The sequence below is a fragment of the Xyrauchen texanus genome, chromosome 30 (genome assembly GCF_025860055.1).
Source record: "Xyrauchen texanus isolate HMW12.3.18 chromosome 30, RBS_HiC_50CHRs, whole genome shotgun sequence".
Classification (NCBI taxonomy): Eukaryota; Metazoa; Chordata; class Actinopteri; order Cypriniformes; family Catostomidae; genus Xyrauchen; species Xyrauchen texanus.
Window position 1 is genome coordinate 39,745,401 of NC_068305.1, and position 21,357 is coordinate 39,766,757.

At 39.2% G+C, this 21,357-nt stretch overlaps 1 protein-coding gene across 1 annotated transcript; it reads right to left on the bottom strand.

Moving 5' to 3' along the window:
* Positions 1-351: 351 nt before the first annotated feature.
* Positions 352-20,402, bottom strand: LOC127623584 (RNA-binding protein 25-like). The gene is made up of 18 exons (XM_052097976.1): positions 20,328-20,402; positions 19,634-19,758; positions 19,385-19,434; positions 18,689-18,859; positions 18,073-18,130; positions 17,784-17,950; positions 17,309-17,494; positions 16,891-16,974; positions 11,239-11,498; positions 10,822-10,948; positions 10,613-10,702; positions 9,093-9,166; positions 8,842-8,992; positions 6,750-7,158; positions 4,586-4,875; positions 4,385-4,483; positions 1,009-1,056; positions 352-924 (listed from the first exon to the last, which is right to left on the bottom strand). The coding sequence occupies exons 2-18, from the start codon at positions 19,737-19,739 to the stop codon at positions 832-834; spliced, it is 2,463 nt and encodes an 820-aa protein (XP_051953936.1). The 5' UTR covers positions 19,740-19,758; positions 20,328-20,402; the 3' UTR covers positions 352-831.
* Between the last annotated feature and the right edge of the window lie 955 nt (positions 20,403-21,357).

Here is a 21,357-nt window from a genome sequence, read left to right on the forward strand (position 1 = left end):
CTACTTAAAGCCATCAGTAAAATTCTGGAAGGTTAAAAAAAATATTTTTTTTTTTTCTCAAGAACTTGTTCAAAGGTTGATTTCAAGTAATCAAATACTTGACTAGGAAATTCCCATCCCCATTCAAAACTATATTATTTATTCTAAATGAGCCCATGCAAAGTTTTTTTTTATACTAATGGCTTTCAATAGATTTCTATATTCAACAAAAACATCAAGCCTGATTGGTGCGTTGTTGGTGACATGCAGCTTTGAGACTTCCGTCGTAAACAACCTAAAACTCCGGAAGTGTCCCGCGTGGTTAATTTGAAACCAGGAATGTACAAATCTAAACATACACAGAAACATCAATTTTACTACAAAAATGAATCACTTTTATTCAAAACACATCCACTGATAAGTACAAAAACAAAGACAATCAGTTTATCCAGAACCTTCTAAACAGTGTTGGGGTCCAATCAACTTCCATTATCTTTTTAGGGAAACTCTTTGGTACAGTTGGAGGGCTACCAAAACAACCTAAAATGGTAAAAATCACAACCCAGATTGATTGGCAATTGATAAATGTACATGGGCAACTGTACTCACAGAAAGAGCTCCTACTCTAATCAGCACAGATGGATTCAACAGGAAGGCCCTGAGAAGTCAAACCTGTTCCTCTCAGTGGTGAAACGAGAGCAGCTGAAACAGACGGTGGTGCTTGAGAGATTAAACTGTTGAATTTTAACTCCAAAGTTTGGAAATGGATGAGTTTCCTGTTGTTTTTGAGCCTAGATGAGCTGTGGAGCCCAAACAGGAAGTAAAAAGCAAAAGTTCATTGATGCTCATCGCTCATTTCCCAAGTCCAATCTTCTTGGCTTCGGTTTCATAAATCAATAACCTCCACATTTTAACTATGAAGACTTCGGCTTCTTCATCCAGCACCTGTGGAAACATTTTAATATTTAGGGAATGTAGCTAATACAAACCGATTAGAGTCTTCAAAATGATGTTTAAGTCTGAATTTACCATTGCAACATCATCTAAAATGCCTTGCGGTGTACTGTGAGCCATCACCTGTGAAGAAACAGCAACAGTCATTGTTAAACATTTGATCTGGTTCAGAGAAGTCACTGAGACTGTAAACATGTGAACCATTGAGGGATGTTAGACATTGTTGGACCCCTAGAACCACTAAGAAATGTTCATAATGGTTTTGCTGGGGATATAAAATTATGGAAAGTTTTATTTTTGTGCTCATTTAGAGAAAAACGTTCCTTTTAAGTAGACATTTACTGTAATGAAATTAGGGGAAGTGATCCAATTAAGCCCACCAACATTGTTTTAAAGAAATATTAACATGAGTGTTGAGATGAGATTCATCTTTGATTTAATACTCACTGTGTTGGAAGACAAAATTAAGTGCAATGTGTATTTCCTCTGCAACAACTCATTTCTCGTTTTGTCTTTTTTATATTTCAAAATAAAACCGTAAGTGGGCTTACATGGTACATGAGCTTAATAAGGTCACTTCCCCTTTTAAATATTTTTTAATTACACTTAAAACTAGATTTTTACTGTTTGTTGAATATTTTAAAAGTACTCAATTCGATTTTTACGGTATTTCAATAAATATTTCGAATCTACTGAAAACCATTTTTACTGTATTTTAGTTATTAAATATTTTGAATCTTCTCGTAAATCTGTATTTTTACCACATTTCAACTAAATAGAATCCAATCTTAAATTTAAAAAAATAAAAATAAATTTTTCATATTAAGAATCTAGTAAAACTAAAAAGGCAGTAAAAAAAAAAAAAGTTAATTATTTTTAATCTGCTAGAAACAAAGGTATACTGTATTTCAATTAAATTTATTAAATGAACCATTAAAATAATTTTTTCCCATATTTCAGTTAAACAGTTTAATATATTAAATATATATATATTTTATTTTAGGGCAGTCAATCAAATACTTGTTTTAATCAAATTAATTACATGGTGCCCCGATTAATTGCATATACAAATATTTGCTGAGAAAACCCCTTATATAACAATCAATTTATAATGATTATACATTTTATATATATATATATATATATATATATATATATAATAAAAATGCATTACATTCTTGTGCAGAAGAGTTCATCATTGATAAGACGATACAAAAAGTGGCTTTAGAATACAATGTATTGTTTATTACCATATTATTGATCATAAGTCAATCATTGGCACACAGTTCACAGCAATCCATTACACAAGTGAATTTGTCAATCAGTTGGAGATTTATTATGAGGGCTTGTTTAAGGACCCGTCAATGAACACCTGCATCAGACATGCTTGTGAAGCGTCTCAGGTGCGTTGTGTCATAAACATATATTTTTAGGTCACTGTGTCATTAAATATAGTTTGATACTTAGTTCGGATTTGCGCTCCAAGTGTTTTGAACGCAAGAATGTAACGTATGTTTGTGTTGCCTGCTTCACTGTATGGTATGTACAGCTGAAGTTTCACTTACTGCCCTCTGGAGTAAACAGGTGGTACTACAAGCTTGCATTTCTCAGGAATCTTCCTTATTATGGTCCGGGGGCATTGCGTGAATTTTTTTAATGCGTTATTTTTAATAAAATGAATCGCACTGAATTAACACGTTAAATCGGCATCCCTAATGTGTGTGTGTGTGTGTGTGTGTGTGTGTGTGTGTATGTATGTATGTGTGTGTATATATATATATACACACAGGTGAAACTCGAAAAATTAGAATATCGTGCAAAAGTTCATTAATTTCAGTAATTCAACTTAAAGGGTGAAACTAATATATTATATAGACTCATTAGAAGCAAAGTAAGATATTTCAAGCCTTTATTTGATATAATTTTGATGATTATGGCTTACAGCTTATGAAAACCCCAAATTCAGAATCTCAGAAAATTTGAATATTACATGAAATCAATAAAAAAAGGATTTTAAATACAGAAATGTCGGCCCTCTGAAAAGTATAATCATGCATATGTACTCAGTACTTGGTTTGGGCCCCTTTTGCATTAATTACTGCCTCAATGCGCGTGGCATGGATGCTATCAGCCTGTGGCACTGCTGAGGTGTTATGGAAGACCAAGATGCTTCAATAGCGGCCTTCAGCTCTTCTGCATTGTTTGGTCTCATGTCTCTCATCTTTCTCTTGGCAATGCCCCATAGATTCTCTATGGGGTTCAGGTCAGGCGAGTTTGCTGGCCAATCAAGCGCAGTAATACCATGGTCACTGAACCAGGTTTTGGTACTTTTGGCAGTGTGGGCATGTGCCAAGTCCTGCTGGAAAATGAAGTCAGCATCTCCATAAAGCTTGTCTGCTGAAGGAAGCATGAAGTGCTCTAAAATGTCCCAGTAGACGGCTACGTTGACTCTGGACTTAATAAAGCACAGTGGACCAACACCAGCCGATGACATGGCTCCCCAAACCAACACAGACTGTGGAAGCTTCACACTGGACTTCAAGCATCTTGTATTGTGTGCCTCTCCATTCTTCCTCCAGACTCTGGGACCTTGGTTTCCAAATGAGATGCAAAATTTGCTCTCATCAGAAAAGAGGACTTTGGACCACTGAGCAACAGACCAGTTCTTTTTTTCTTTAGCCCAGGTAAGACGTTTGACATTTGAAGCCCATGTCCAGGACCCGTCTGTGTGTGGTGGCTCTTGATGCAGTAACTCCAGCCTCAGTCCACTCCTTGTGAAGCTCCCCACACATTTGAATGGCCTTTTCCTGACAATCCTCTCCAGGCTACGGTCATCCCTGCTGCTTGTGCACCTTTTTCTTCCACACTTTTCCCTTCCACTTAACTTTGTATTAATGTGCTTTGATACAGCACTTTGAGAACATCCAACTTCTTTTGCAATTACCTTTTGAGGCTTTCCCTCCTTGTGGAGGGTGTCAATGATGGTTTTCTGCACAACTGTCAGGTCAGCAGTCTTCCCCATGATTGTGAATTCAACTGAACCAGACTGAGAGACCATTTAAAGGCTCAGGAACCCTTTGCAGGTGTTTAGCTGATTAGAGTGTGACACTTTGAGCCTACAATACTGAACCTTTTCACAATATTCTAATTTTCTGAGATTCTGAATTTGGGGTTTTCATAAGCTGTAAGCCATAATCATCAAAATTATATCAAATAAAGGCTTGAAATATCTTACTTTGCTTGTAATGAGTCTATATAATATATTAGTTTCACCTTTTAAGTTGAATTACTGAAATTAATGCACTTTTGCACGATATTCTAATTTTTCGAGTTTCACCTGTATATATACATACACACACACACACACACTTGGCTATACTTCAAGTTTTTTTAAGTTAATCACCCAGCTCTATGTGACAAATAATACAAATGAAATTTGACAGCGGTTTACCTTCGTGCAAACAAAATCGACTAATGTAGCTTCTTCTTCACCAATGTACTCAACAATCTTCTTATTGATCCACGGTCGAATGCGCTTCTCCATGAGAGTCTGGATGGTGATACATAAAAAAAACACATGTATACAATTTACAACAACGCTCGAGACGAGCAGCAATTCCTCCAAAAATGACTCAAAAGTCAAAAGTCATACCGTATCAACGACAGACCAGTCCAGAGGGTAGTTGAAGAGCTCTGGTTTGGCAGTAGGAATTTTCTCGATCAGACTCTTGATGTGTTCGCGTTTCTCCTCCGTGTTCGCGCCTTTACCACCAGCTGCATCCCCGTCCCCTCCCTTCTCCTCGTCCTCATAGTCTAAAGGCACCAGCTTCCTCTTGCGTGGCACCTCATCCACCTCATCATCATCAAAACGGTTGAAGACGCTTTCCACCGCCAGCTTCTTCCGCTTTGCTACGCTTGGCTGACTCGGGCTATCAGTGGCAACTTACGATAGGATAAAAGAACCCATTAATAAAACCTGAACCAAATATGGCCAAAAAATAAAGTCGCAAACACAGAATTGGTTTATGAAGTAGTACCAGCATTAACGTAAACTGGATTGAAAAAACAAATCAGATGTAAATCCTGCATGTGTCACTGCTCATCCAATATATTAAAAGGACATCCAAAACTAGGGACCAAAATGAATAGTTTACACCAATATTGCTGAAATTTCATATTTCTCCATCCTCATTTTCTCCATACATTTCTATACCACAAAGAAAAAAACTAATATGGTATATTATAAAACACGCCATTTAAAAAAATTAAAGGGGGTTTCAGTGGAAAGAGAAAACAGGCTAAAATATATTAAATTGTAATTAAGTTATATAAACTGGTTTCAGTCGGGAAAAAAGGGGCCCTTATATTCGAACAGAAACCAGAACACATTTACACCCTCACTGTTGACACATCAACCTAAATTAGTCCGTTGTCTATTAAACAATATTGCACTCCAAATTCAAATGCAAGTGAACCACGAACTGTTTGTCAATTCAAAAGTATTTCAAATTGGAATATTGTGGTCAAAATTAACCGAGAAGGCATTTGATAGGGTGGAGTGGGACTATCATATTAAGATTTTGGAAATTTACAGGCTTGGGAAAACATTTATTGGATGGATTAAGTTACTTTATATACAACCGATAGCAGCAGTGCAAACTAATCGATTAATTTCAGATTATTTTGGTCTTGGTAGGGAAACCCGGTCCTTCTCTCTCCTTCATTGTTCTGACTTTCCCTGGAACCATTAGCAGCCACAATAAGAAAAGAGGATGATTTTCCTGGTGTTGTAGCAGGAGGTGTGGTGCATAAACATCTACTCTACGCAGATCATATATTATTATTTGTCTCCAACCCTAGAAGATCTATGCCTAGCTTTCATAGAATTATTAATTCTGGCTCCAAATTTTCAGGACACAGGTCCTGGTCTAAATCAGAAGCTCTTGCTCTACATTTACATGTATGTATTTGGCAGACGCTTTTATCCAAAGTGACTTACAGTGCACTTATTACAGGGACAATCCCCCCAGAGCAACCTGGAGTTAAGTGTCTTGCTCAAGGACACAATGGTGGTGACTGTGGGGTTAGAACCAGCGACCTTCTGATTAACAGCCTTGTGCTTTAGCCACTACGTCACCACCACTCTGACAGCATATTGCCCTACCACAGCTTTCCAACCAGAAAAGATGTCTTAAAAACAGCTTGGCAGACTTGGTGTATGAAAAGAAATGGGACAAATCCTAAACCCTTCTGCAGGGCTCTCAGTGAGGAGTAACATGTTTGTGGTTGAATTTGAAAATTGTATCTTTTGTGGAATTTTTCTTTTCTGCATTTCTCTCTTTATTTGTTGCTATCATTTAAATTATTATTTATTATGTGTGTATATACCTGTGTTACTCAGGCTTGACCACAGGATGTTGTTGAGGGTTGGGGTGGGGTTTGGGAGGGGGGATATTGGGGTTTAAAATAGATAATTCCATGTTTGATTCCATTCATGTATATTGTAATTTATTGTATGTAATATATTAATAAAAAAATAAATAAATAAATAAATAAAAAACTGTTAATCAGAAAAAGAATATTGCGATCAAAATTCAAACCTGTCGTCTATTGAGGAATATTGCGGTCAAAATTAAAATGCAAGTGAAAGTTGAACCCAAATGCCTTCTGAAGAATATTGTGGTCAAAATTCTAAATTAAGCAAATGTTGTGATAACCCGTTGTCAATTGAACAATACTGTGGTCAAAATTAAAACGCAATGGCATAGTTTTTTAGTTTTCGGCACAACATCTTGCTAGACACAACATGAACACACCTAGTTTGAGGCTCAGGCCGATCTTGGGGCGGTTCTCCTCCTGAGGCTGGACCTCCGGCGGGGAGTTCTCATGAGGGATGATGATGCCGCAGGGTGAATCCTCTCGGGGTGTGTTGGGCGTGGTATTACCGCTAGCTGATGACACAGAGGGGGCAGCCATGATGGGCCTCATGGTGGGTTTGAGGCAGGGTTTGGTTTCCTCCTCATCCTCTAGCTCCTCCCCTTCCTCTACATCATCATCATCATCAGATGGGGTGTGGACATGAACGTGGTCTCTGCTTTCCTTACGCCGGTCTCTCTCTCGGTCCCTCCCTCTTTCTCGCTCATCTCGTGAGGGTTTGTGTTCTCTCTCCTCCTCCGGCTCGGGTTTCACTGGCGGCTGCCGCAAACGCTCTTCCTCTTCCTCCATCTGATGGACAGAAAGACAACAGTGGAAAATTTATTTTTCATTCAATCAGAAACACTATTTAAAACACCTGCCTTAACCTGTCTCTCAAACTTGCAAGCTGCGTGAGAAAGAGGGATTGCAAAACTAGTCTACCAATGCACTACTGAGGAAACGTAATGGTCTAATAAAAAGTACAATAAAACCATTGTGAAACTCAAGATCTTGCTTTATTTTTTATTACCAGCATTATAGTCATCCTGAATATATCATCGAAATATATCGGCCAGCCCGATCTACATTAGCACAAGTACAGCCGTGGCCAAAAGTATTGGCAGTGACATACATTTTGTGTTTTGCTTCAGTTGTTGTGGTGTTGATTCACATTGTTTCTAGATTATTGTGCAGAGTGATCAGATGCATTTTAGATAATTGCAAAAACCTTAAAAAAATCACAGACTGATTGCTATAAAAAGGAAGTAGTGCTTCCAATCATTGTGTTCTTGTTAGCAATGGTTACCTCTATAGAAAGACATGCAGCCATCATCGCTTTGCATCAAAATGGCCTCACATGCAAGGAAATTGCTGCAAAGAATATTGCACCTGAAAGAACCATTTATCGGATCATAAAGAACTTCAAGGAGAGAGGTTCAACTGCAGTGAAGAAGGCTTCAGGACGTCCCAGATTGTCCAGCAAGCACCAGGACTGTCTCCTCCTGAGGATTCAGCTACGGAATCGTGTCACCACCAGTGTAGAGCTCAATATTGGCAGCAGGTTGGTGTGAGAGCATCTACACACACAGTAGGGCGAAGACTTTTGGACAATGGTCTGGTGTCAAGAAGGGCAGCAAAGAAGCCACTTCTCTCCAAGAAAAACATCAAGGACAGGCTGAACTTCTGCAGGAAGTACAAGCATTGGACAGCAGAAGAATGATGCGAATTTATTTTCTCTGACGAAGCCCCTTCCGACTGTTTGGGACATCTGAAAAATCGATAGTCCAGAGAAGAAAAGGTGAACGGTACCAATAGTCCTGTGTCGTGCCAACAGTGAAGCATCCTGAGATCATCCATGTGTGGGGTTGCTTTTCATCACGGTGAGTGGGCTCACTCACAATTCTGCCCAAAAACACGGCCATGAATAAAGATTGGTATCAAAACGTCCTGCAAGAGCAACTTCTCCCAACGATCCAGGAGCATCTAATGATCCGTGCATTTTCCAGCATGATGGAGCACCATGTCACAAGGCAAGAGTTATAATGATGTGGCTCGGAGATCATTACATTGACATTTTGGATCCTTGGCCAGGCAACTCCCCAGATCTTAATCCCATAGAGAACCTGTGGTCAATCCTCAAAAAGGCGAGTGGACAAAATGAAGCCCACAAATTGTGATCAACTACGAGCACTAATAAGGCAAGGATGGATCACCATCAGTCAGGATTTGGCCAAGAAGCTGATATCCAGCATACCAGACAGAATTGCAGAGGTTATGAAGAACAAGGGTCAACACTGTAAATATCGACTCTTTGCATTATTGTTTTCCAGTATACCATAGAAACATGTGAAAAAATAATCTACAAATACTGAAGCAGCAAACTTTGCAAAACACAAAATGTCACTGACAATACTTTTGGCCACGGCTGTAGGCCTATTTATGTAAAAAACAAATATTGTACAGCAATGAAGCAAGTAGGAGCTGTAGACTCACCCTGCGTAACTCCGCATCTGGGTCCGGGTGTCCCTCTGCCAGCAGTCTCTGTCTGATCTCCTCCAGCTCTTCCTTCTCTCGTTTTCTGTCACGCTCATCCAGTTCCATCTCTTTCTCTCTGTCCCGCAGTCGCTTCTGAAGAGCGCTGCCCCTATAGGCAAAACAGAGGAACAGCACAGACTTGTAAATGCACAAATGAGTCTCCCAGAACGTCTGTTGCGGAGTAATTTAAACTGTTCACTAGAACTCACCTGTAGTATTTTGGGTCATCCCTTTCGTCATCATAATCTTCCAGAAATTCCTTCAGTCGCTTTCCTTCTTTAGCCTAAAAGGATGAGATGCAAACAGAATAAAACCTAAAGCTAAACTGTATTGTGTCACCAAAGTGGTTTAAAAAGGCACCTATTATGCCCCTTTTCACAAGATGTAATTTAAAACATTGGTGTCCCCAGAATGTCTGTGAAGTTTCAGCTCAAAATACCCTACAGATCATTTATTATACCATGTTGAAAATGCTAATTTTTGTGTGTGTGTGTCTTTAAATGCAAATGAGCTGGTGCATATCCAGAATAGGGCGGAGTTTTGACATCTCCGCTTCGGATAACTAGACATCATAAGGAAGTTTCCGAATGGTTATTTGATCAATTTATTTATTGTAGAGTTTCAGCAGTTTTGCAACGATGGATGAGCAACACACACACACAATACTGTTACAACGCAATCTGGTGTAAAATGATTCGTGCAAACCAGGGCTGGACTGGGAAGAGAAATTGGCCATTTTACATGGCAACTGGCCCAAAACTCGTCTTCCTTTTCTGCACATTGCAGCGCCGTTTTGTGGTCCATTCTCGGACCACAAAACCAAATCGCGGCTGCTTATTTTAGCTTATTTCTGCCCATTTCGCGGCCCATCCACTGACCCACTCGGTTCGCCCGATGGCCAGTTCGCCCCTGATCAGCGCCAAAGAGCGTCGGCCCACCGTGAAAATGGCCGGTATGCCAGATGTCCAGCCCTGGTGCAAACATAAACACATTTAGGAAGATTGGAGGGCACATTCCCTTCAAAAACAAAACTAATCCACCGTCTTCAGTGGCTCAGATGTCGGGAGTAAATGAAGGCTGCCATGTTCATTCTTACATCCAACAAGAAAACACCTCAATCGCTTAGGAGACATTCTTGTCTACAGCTGCTCCGGCATCAAAACAATGGCGACTGTGTAGAACTCCTTCAGGGCGGGTCTATGCCAAAACGGCAGTGTCGGTCAACATTAGTGGTGTGGCCTAGAGAATGTGATGTCACATTGTACAGAATCTGCAAACAGCATTTTCTGAAACAGTGTTTGTGATTAATGGGGATTAAAATAAAAGGACAGGGTGGATTTTTATCATTATAGGGTGGTTGTGTACACACACTGCCAACACACATTTACGTTCAAACACCATGTAAAAGAGAATTTTGCATAATAGGTCCCCTTTAAATGAAATTCACAAAACAGACAGTTCTTGCTACAAAATCTGACCTAACATTTATTAAATTCTACATTAAGGTGCAAAGATGCTATTCTGTTAAACGGCTAATGAACTATGTTGCTTAGAAAAATTAATAATTTGATGATTAAATGTAATTTTGTATTGAGCATTGCTGTATTTTTTCAGCTGCAACTAAGGCATGCATTACAAAAGGAACATATAAAGGTCTATGGACTAATAACTTAATGAACATCGTAAACTACTCTATTTAAATACACCTTATAGAAAGCCATTCGATTACCATTTCACGGCGGCGTTCCTCCTCTCTCTCCATCTCTTTGGCGTAATCTCTGGCCTTCTTCCTCTCTCTGAGCTCCCAGTTCTTCAGACGCTGTTAGGTGATGGAAAAAAAATAACATAAATGTTTAATGCTGAAGGCCAGTGTTGAACAAAAAGGTCCGCTCAAAAGTGTGACAGTAAGAGAAAGAAAAGATAAGACGAATCATTCACCTCCTGATATGCCGCTTCTTTCTCTCGCAGTTTGCGTTCCAGCTTGCGCCGCTCATACGCCTCCTCCTCATCCTCCTCACGATCTCGCTTCTTCTCCTTATCTCGCTCTCGATCACGACTCTGTTCTCTGAAAACAGACAGGGCCCCATCAAGTGTGAAATTAAGGTTTTCAATTTGTGTCTTATTGTTGAGAACATTGAATTCATGCTGCATGAATATTTTCAGGTTGTCACAGATTTTTGAAAGCTAGAATAGAAAAAATATACACTGCTTAAACTGGAAAAGGCCCTGCTTTTATCTGCTTCCAATATCAGCTAAACAAAAAAATACATAAAATGCTAATTATGGCTGATACATGTATAGTTTTAGTCTGCAGACTGAACTGAGAAAAACTGGCTCATGTGATGTTGCGTGTACCTGGATCGGCTGCGGTCTCCACTGCGGTCGCGGCTTCTGTCTTTTTCCCACTCCCTCTCTCTCTCGCGCTCTTTTGTGCGCTCGCGGTCTCTTTCCCTCTCCTCACGTTCTCTCTCTCTCTCCCGCTCCCTCTCTCTGTCCTTCTCGCGTTCGCGGTCTCGTCTTTCGCGCTCTCTCTCACGTTCCTTGTCTCTCTCCTTACGATCTCGCTCAAGGTCTTGCCTCTCTTTCTCCCTCTTCCCCTTTTCCTCTTCCAGTTTCTGTTGGAAAATGGCGAAGGAATATTTAGGATTATTCAATGATTACATACGAGACGAGTGCACATCACAATATCAGTCTAAGGAAGTGGTTTACAGTCCCTGACACTTTTTCACTATATGCAGTGGGGTCCAAATGTCTGACGTCAATGAATATGCTACTATTTTGCGTTCTATGATTTTAATAATTTTCATTACAATTTATGCGATCAAATTAATCTACTAATGCATTATACATGAAAGCAAGGAAATCTGACCTCATTTAACACGGTCAATGTCACAAATCTGCTTGCATTCGATTCGTCGCATACATTTCGGGGAAAAATATATTTTTGCGATTTAATTTAGTGGTGCAGAAATGACACGTTTCACCTTCATTTTAAGATAACTATTCTTCGATTTACTTTTTAAAATACTAAAACAACTTCCAAACTTAAATGAATAAAATCCCAGATTTTTTTGGACCACAATGAATATTGTGACAGAGCAGCATATTATTCAAGTCATTTTTCAATTCTCCCATCTGAGACAACCCATGTTGTTTCCAGACAAGGTCTCCAAACAGGGTCATACGTTAATTGGTCTGACAGGAGATGCAACTCGACCCCTTTTTTTCTAACTGAAATTTACTGGGAAACCTGGAAACCACTTTTTGACATACAAATTCAACATTTGAAAAAGCCCAGAATGAGTTGAGGGCGCTGAAATCTCCATCTCATCACATGAGCAATAGAAAGAGGCTTCAATCCTTGTGAAACTAGTTTGTTTTGTGCACTTACAGGTGTTGACTAGCGACTCAGAGTGCTTCCGTTGCCCTACAAGCCTTTATTGTTAGGCCTGGGAGGAAAAGCATGTCACAGGATTCACAAGGAGTTTAAATCAAACGATTTTTGTGCTTACAACATATTACAAACGGAAGCTCACAATCTCACAAACAACTTCCAAACATTTAGCAAACGTTGCTATAATACATTCTTTAGATTTGCTTCTTTGTAGCTCTTCAGGTTTGGATAGAAAAAGCAACAAATGAATGTGTAGAAATTGCTTACCCCACTGCAGACGACACAGGCTCTCAGAGGGTTTGACTTTAGTGATTATGAAAACGCACGCAGGAACAGCATCACACCCACGACTTTTATATTCTCGATTAAATACAGCTCTCATATCACGGTTTGCCAAAATATCCAAATGGTCTATCAGCGCCGTCTACTTCCTAAAAACTGTAGGCCTGAACTCTCCTGGATTTTGACTCAAATCTAAAAACAATTAACAGAATTTGCATGAAGCTACATGTTATTTCGGTGCCGTGGGTGTCATGTAACTTGGTAGTAGCAAATAAAAATAAAACAGGTGAAGAGACAGATAGACAGAAAAATACAACAGCTCTTAGAAGAGGGAAAACAGGACCAGGGTTTTAGGCATTAGGGCGATTCTTAAGCAATCCGTCAAGAAAATGTCCTTGTCATATTTAACCCAAAAAAACAATACAAAGATATCTATTAAAGGGATACTTCACCCAAAATTGAAAAACCTCTCATCATTTACTCGCCCTCATGCCATCCCAGATGTGTATGACTCTCTTCTGCAGAACACAAATGAAGATTTCTAGATGAATATTTCAGCTCTGTAGGTCCATACAACGCAAGTGAATGTGAACAAATCGTTGAAGCTCCAAAAACAACATAAAAGCGGCATAAAAGCAATCCATGTGACTCTAGTGGTTTATCCATGTCTACTTCGGTTTTGTTTGAGAACAGGCGAAAAGGTAACTCCTTTTACGCTATAAATCGTGACATCAGCAGTCTCCTTGGCGATCGAGATTTCAAGCTTGAAATCATGATCGTGCCTAGAGATCACCATAGCAAGATGTACAGTGAAAGAGTTACATTTTGTGCTGTTCTTTTTTTTTTAGATCACTTTAAAAGACGTGGATTTAACCACTGGATAACTTTTATGCTGCCTTTATGTGCTTTTTGGTGCTTCAATGTTCTGGTCATCATTCACCTGCATTGTATGGACCAACAGAGCTGAGATATAATCTACATTTGTATTCTGCAGAAGGAAGAAAGTCATACAAATCTGGGATGCATGAGGGTGAATAAATGATGAAATATTTAAAAATTATTTTGAGGACACTTAAGCACATTTTACCCCCCCAACTCATATGATCGTAATGCATCCGGAAGTTTTACTTTTACTATTCCCATTGTTTTCAATGATGACTTAAGTGGCTCATTATCATAATTTATTTTTACAGTAATAAAATATGCTGTTGTACAATTATTTCATTAATGTATCATTGCTAATATCTGGTGCAAAGTAACCTTAAAAGTAGCCTTCAATATACTGATTGTATGCAACAACTACATTGACTTAAAAAATGTGGGTTATATTCAATCAAGCAGAGAAACTTCACAAGCCAGCTTAGAGGGACACAAAGATTTTAGATCAGTAAAACTAACATATAGAGTAAATTACAGCACCCATTTTTAACTAGATTACAACATTTCTTGCCTATATATAAAATAGCTTTTTTTTTTTAAGTATATTCTATATTAACGAAGCAAAAACAAAATGTTAAGCCAAATAAGACAACCAGGGACGACACACAAAGAAAGAGTGCAAGCAAACAGGGAAATAAATGGGAGGTGGTAACAGACTCAATCAAAGTTGGTTCATACCTGCAAAATCTTCAGTATATCCGTGTGCTGTGGAAGGGCGCCCCCCACTCTTACAAGAGCCGAATGGGCCAATTCACTGTTATTCATGTCAGCAGTATTTACTATATCACCAACATCACTTTTACTTTTAACGAGCAGACCCACACAGGTTCACTGGCCCTCATGCTTTGGGAACCAGGTTGTAATATAGCTCAGCCCTTAAATATAAAGCTATAAAATATCACAAAAGAATTCGACATGACGTCAAACACACTTTTACACCCCTATAAATGTATTTTGACATAACTCCACCCCAATGAGCCAATGGCTGGTGCAAACATATTTTCGGTCAGTTGCCTCTGTGCGAGTCCTCCAGAAGGGGGCGCCCAATACAAGTAGAGAAAAATGGAAAGGTCATACTTACATCCTATCCTTGCAACTTTTTCCAAGCTGTGAGATTCATCTTGGTTTAGTCACCATATGATTTCTATCATAATGGTGGGGTTTAATGAATAGATTAGCTTTAAGGGAAGTTCACAGAACGTCCTTGCATTGTAAGTGTGAATACAAATCCCACTCTTAACATGGAGGCCATACTTCTGTTTACACAAGCCAGTTAAAGGGATAGTTCACCCAAAAATGAAAATTCTCTCATCGTTTACTCACCCTGCTGATATCACAGGTGTGTCTGACTTTCTTTCTTCACCAGAACACATTTGAATAAAAATAGAAAAATATCTTAGCTCAGTAGGTCCTTAAAATGAAAGTGTATGGAGATTTCTCTTTTGAAGCTCCAAATATCAGACAGTCAGTATGAAATGTCATCCTACGACTCCAGTGGTTAAAGTAATGTCTTCTAAAGTGACACGATCGCTTTTGGTGTGAAAAAGACCAATATTTAAGTACTTTTTTACTTCCGGTGAGCAGCAGCATGCGTCACAGCGCTGTTTACAAGCGAGTAAAGGTACGCTCTACAGAAGCTTGGTTGGTTTTGGTTACTAACAATGGTGCGTGTGACAGGACGGAGGGCGGTGCCGGGTCGTGATTACACCCGGTCCCTTATCAGGCTAATTAAGCATCTGAGAGGGATAAAGGCCTACTGCGGAAGGTGCTGCGAGGAGAGAGAGAGAGAGATCGTTTACAGTCAGCTGACCGTCATGTGTGCGTTTGTGTCGTTTTGTACAGTTTTATATTAAAACTATTATTTATATTGTCAAGCCGGTTCTTGCCTCCTTCCTTCCCATATATCGCTTTACACTGGTGCCGAAAACCCGGGAAGGAGGGATACGCCGTAGTAGAGTTCTCGCCACTACCATCCACCCCAACGCAGCAGCTGCGGAGGAATGGCCGCCGACCCCGAGGGGAGAAGGGGCTCCTAACCGACTGCCTGGAGCGCTGCCAGGGGCGGAGGAGTCCCTTACCAGCCGCTGAAACGCGGTAGGGTCTGAGACCTCCGACTGCGAGCAGGGAGGGGCTCGCTGCCGACCGCCTGGAGCGGGAGAACCACTGCCAGGGGAGGGGGAGACACCTTCTGTTCCCCGAGAATGGAGCGCGGCGTTCTGTCCGCCAGGGGCTGGAGGACTACCTCCGACCCGCCCGGGGAGGCGTGGCTGTCGTCCGTTAGAGGGTGGAGGAGTGGCTGAGGACCAATCTACGGCATATCGGAGAACTGGTGAGTGTTTTTTTCTTTTCTTTATCTCTCTAGATTGAAGAATCTATTTTAATTATTTCTGTTTCCCTCCCCTTGTCCCCTCCCTCATCCAGGTAGACGGGGATGACCTGCCAGCAGACGGGGCGGAAGGCAAACCCCTCACCAGGGAAAGAGGGGTGATGTACGTCATGCTGGGGGCTTCCCCAGCCTGAGAACGAGGGAGGAATGTGACAGGGCGGAGGGCGGGGCCGGGATTATACACACCCGGTCCCTTATCAGGCTAATTGAGACTCAGAGAGGGATAAAGGCCTACTGCGGAAGGTGGTGCGAGGAGAGCGAGATTGTTTACAGTCAGCTGACCGTCATGTGTGTTTGTGTCGTTTTGTTCAGTTTTATATTAAAACTATTATTTATATTGTAAAGCCGGTTCTCGCCGCCTCCTTTCCCATATATCCCTTCACAGTGCGTTTGTGTGCTCATTCTGAATGTCTCAACCGAGCGGAGAACGGGAGACTACATCTGTATCCATGGCACCGCAAATACGGTCACATGAGACCGCTTGGACTCCCACCTCTCGTGAAGCATTGGATACTAGTTAAAAACTACTTAAATACTGATCTTTTTTTGCACCAAAAGCGATTGTGTCGCTATAGAAGACAACAATTCACAGACAGTCAGCATAAACATTATCCATATGACTCCAGTGGTTAAATTTATGTGTTCCGGTGAACATATTTTTGGCTGAAATATCCCTTTAACTGTGCTGAAGTCTAAGCCTAGTCTTACATTAATAGCTGCTGTGTTATATCATCGAATAGTATTTGTAAAAGAAATTACATCTTAGATGGTGGTAAATGTTTAGTCTAATCAAGAGACTTTTAATGCTATAAATGGAAATAAATGCTTATTTTGATGCTATAAAAGGAAATTACTTAATTTTGATGCTATAAATGGCTAAATATCAACTCATGCTTTTTTGTGTGGATTTGCGTGTTAAATCTACATGTACGCTGGCAATGTAAGCTAGGTGTAAAATGCTGTTTTGCTCTACCTGTGATACAGAGTATTTTAGCATGTATGTTACCTTATGTGTATCTCGGAATTTGTTGATCTCCCGGGAAATCAAATCTCTTTTGTCATCTTCCATGTCAATGTCATTGATGTCATTCTAAACAACAAAAAAGGGAAGCGGGCATCATGGTTAACCTGCGTTAAAGTCAACATGAAATGCCTTATGCAACCCATTTTATTTCCAAAACAAAATATAAAAAATGTATCCTAAAAGATTGTATTGATCGGGAATAAATGACATGCTATTATGTTTACAATTACATGTTATCACATTTTAATAAAAAAAACTGCAAATAAAATTTGCTCCATTGAAATAATATGGAGTCAATTTTGATTTCATGTTGATTTTAAAGATAAAATTAACTAAGGCTAAAATATTTTGGGGCATTTAAAGAGTAGCACAGGTCACACCAAGATAACCTAAAGCCAACCTCGTCCTTCCGGTCTCTCCTTTTTTTGCGACGGCTCGCCTCATCGTCCTGTGACGATGCGCTGAGTTCGCTTGAATATTCTCGGATCAGGCCGTCGATGGCGCCTTTCACGATTTGGTCCCGTTTCTTAGTTTCGTCATCCAGAACCTCCTCTTCGTCTTCACCAACTTCCACTGCCTTGCCGTTCTAACAGACACGCACACAAAAGATATTTGCATATTTATTTGGTGCAGATATATTCATATAAATATGAAATAAATTTAAAACAATGGCACGAAGACTCAAAGTGTATTTATTGCTTCAAGTTTTTCCAAATTATTGAAATAAGCAGTCAGAACAAACTAAATTGAGCATGTGCTCAGTACTACCAATTCAATAAAGACTAGTATTACCCTTTTTATTTTAAACATTATCTTGTTACTGCAGAACCAGTAATATTGACATCCTAAATCAGAGAGGTAACCTTTTTACTCACTCCATTTTCACTGGCACTCTTTTTCTTTGCTTTCCACTCGTCCAGCTGTGCTTTTGTTTTGGCATCGACTTTGACCAACAGTTTCTTTTCTCCAACCTGCAGCTCATGTAGCAGCCGTAGAGCTCGGAGAGTAGATTCAGGCTCTTTATACTCACAGAAACCAAATGCTGAAAGTGAAAGAATGTCTGTGAGGAGCCAGAGTGACATTTTATCTACATTATCAGTACAACTAAATAGGCTGAAACGAAATGTGATAAGGTGTTATACGGATGCGTTTAACTGGTTTTACCTTGGAGTTTTCCTGAGGCGCCCTGAACCCGCTTCCAGCTTAAGACTAAGCCACATTTCTGAAGTAGAAGAGTTCAACATTAATATAAATCAAACTGGCAGTAACATGAAACAATTGTGGGACAATTTTGAGATTAGAACAACACATTTTGGATTAGCTAATGGATTACATTATGCTGGATATTATTGATATAATTGTAATGAGTTCTTCTGCCGATATAAAATATTAACTACCGAGCTGAAGAGCGATAAGACAGATGTTTTAAGAGTCTCCGATTTAAACTTCACTAGCAAAAAATTGAGTTGGTAAAACTGAATCAGTTTTGAATCTACTTGGCTATAATGGTGCAGCTAATAGTTGAACATAAAATATCTAAGCCATTTCAAAAACAACAACAATTGTTTGTATCGCCCAGTCCTTTTGCAGTGCAAGGCTCTACCTTGCTGAAAGGTCTCCGATGTAACTTTTACATCATGTAACACAAACAGTTACATTTTTAGGCATTTTGCATATCCAAGACTTTTGGAAAAAAAAAACACGTAAGGAAATAAAAAATAATAGCAAAGCATTATTGGCAGAGATTTATGATATTATAAGGTCACTGCATTATACTCACAGCCAGCAGCTGTCTGATGAGCATGTCAGAGGCTTTCTCAGAGATGTTCCCCACAAACACTGTGGTCGTGGGGATGTTGCCATCATCATTCTCTTTTGCCCGAGTGGCTGCGGTGTCCTTCCTGGGACCAGCAACTTTACTGACCAAAGGCATTGAGGTGGGCACAAGAACCTGATTAAGAAAGATTATTGTATCGTAAACCCACTGAATATATAACCATGTGAGCCTAAATGACCATACAAAGAGGTTGGTATCAATTTTAAGATCAAGTTAATAACTAAGACATATTACCAACATAAAATACTGTATAACATGGTTCCATGAATCACTCGATTGGGATTGGTCAAATGGCTGTAGTCAAACATTTTTGAATAATGACAAACTGTAAAATTGTCTCAGTCAACCAATTCCCTTCACAGCTGTGCTTATATTACATCTCACATAAGTCTGCACTCCCTTCATGAAATTCAGTATTTCATGTCCACTTATTTATTTAGTAAGCGGATTTGTAGGGATGGGATGATACATCGAAATTGATTTTACTTCTACACTTCTTTTGTACATTGTTAACAGGGTTCGCGGAAGGTTGAAGTGCTTAAAGTTCTTGTCAGAGTTAAACCCTGTCAGAGTTTATGACTGGATGGCTCCATATTATAATTTACTTGTTTGTTTAAGTTTTAAAGTGAGGAAGATTACCGTAGGGGCTGATGTCATGATCCCCATGTGGACTGGAATCATTGGAGTCCCTGAAAACAAATTTACAATGCCACAACTGTCTAAATGGTGTCCAAAACATTTTAACAACCATCAGCTAACCTGACAGCTTGTATTCAGATAGATTTACATCAACTGTGCAATGTTTAACCTATAAGAAAGCATATCCAACCACTACGGAGCATGTTTATTTTAAAGGCCAGGTTTATTTATGTAGGTTATCCTGATCACCTGGAGGCATTGATGGTGGAAATCCAGCAAACTGTGGAGGAGGGATTCCTGGAGGCATCGTTGGGATGCCTATCTGTGGCCGGGGCAGATGAGGAGGGAATGACATCTTGGGGCAGAACACCCACCTTAAACAGAAGAGAAACATACAACATCAACATAACGCTACATTATCACCATTAAAACATTAGATAAGAATAATATGACAGGTCTTTCAAGTGTCATGAAATCAACTAAAAGTTCTTAAATCACACTTAAATAAATGAAAGACCTCAACCAGTATCCTGAGCAGAAATCAACTTGAAAAGAGCTTATTGGACTAGGGATTAGCCCTGAAAGACCTAAAATCACACTGAAAGGCCGATTTCACATTTCTCAAATGGTCAATGTCTCAACAATGCGGCTACTATTTAAGGTTGATTATCCACATTGGTAGGTGTATGATAACTAGCCCGTTTAAACACATTAAATAAATTACATTTAATGGGTTTAAACCGCTCAATAAGGCCGGTTTGTAGGAAAATATCTGCAGGGATGAGTTCAGTCTGTCTGGACAACAGCTAGCCGCGAGCTAACGCTATAAACCCGCTTTATTTTAAGCTCACCCGCCGGGGAAAGCGCTTTAATCAAAGGCTTACATGATTAAATTAAATATAAACTCAAAACTAAAACTAATAGATTAATATATTGTACTCACACAAACCAAATCAATTACAACTCGCTTCTCACGCGCAAAGTTCACCGAGAAACCGACCCTGCAGCTTCCGGTGAAAAGGGGAAAACGGGCAAAATAAAAGACCTCAATTATTTAAAAATGAAAAAAGGCGGTATAAATGCAAATAAAATAAATAAATAAATAAACATTTGATTGCGTAAAATCGCAAGTCTTGTACGTTTTATTTTCATATTCTGTTTGAAATGTCAGTTTGTTGCTAGTTAGAAATGCTCACGAAGGCTAATAGACAATGTGCAAAAAATGTAATATAAAATAAAATACATATTTAAAACGACTCTGGATGGAAGGGTTCACAAAAAGTAAAAATTAGCTAATTATAATAATTAAACAAAGAGGAACAAGAGCCTAAAGCAATTGCTTTTAGTTTACCATTACTACTTTTATTTAGTTTCTCTTCGATTAATTGTAATAATTCGTTTTGTAGTTTATTTATTTTTTCATAATACATGTTATGTAGAAATATTATTATGGGTTTTTTTTTTGCTGTTGAACATTCCCTCCTCCAGTCCACAAATTATGTTCCTATAAATTATTATTGTACACCTATTGTCCTTTGTGTAAACTAATGAAGCATAAAAACATAGCATTAAATATCCCACTCAGTAGAATTGATACGTCCATTCAAATGCATTTATTTCATTTTTACAATGTGCATATGAATATGGACAACGCAAAGAAAATGCTCAATTTAATAAAAAATTAATTAATGTCTGGGTGAATGCAAAGTCTTCACAGTTCACTTTCGGCCATTTTTGGAACGCTCCCGGGAGGCTAATTCCAGTCGTGATAGTGCAGCTCCTATATACTTGAATAGGGGAACACCGAAATCTCAAAAAACGGTTGGTCAAGATTACAATTAAAGAAATTATTTTAAATCAGCAGTAAAGTCAAACAACACATGTATCGTAAATGATGCTGAAAAACGCAATTTTACCGGTTTGTTTTGCTAATGCGCATGCGAATTATCGAGTTAATTGACAGGTGATAAGGC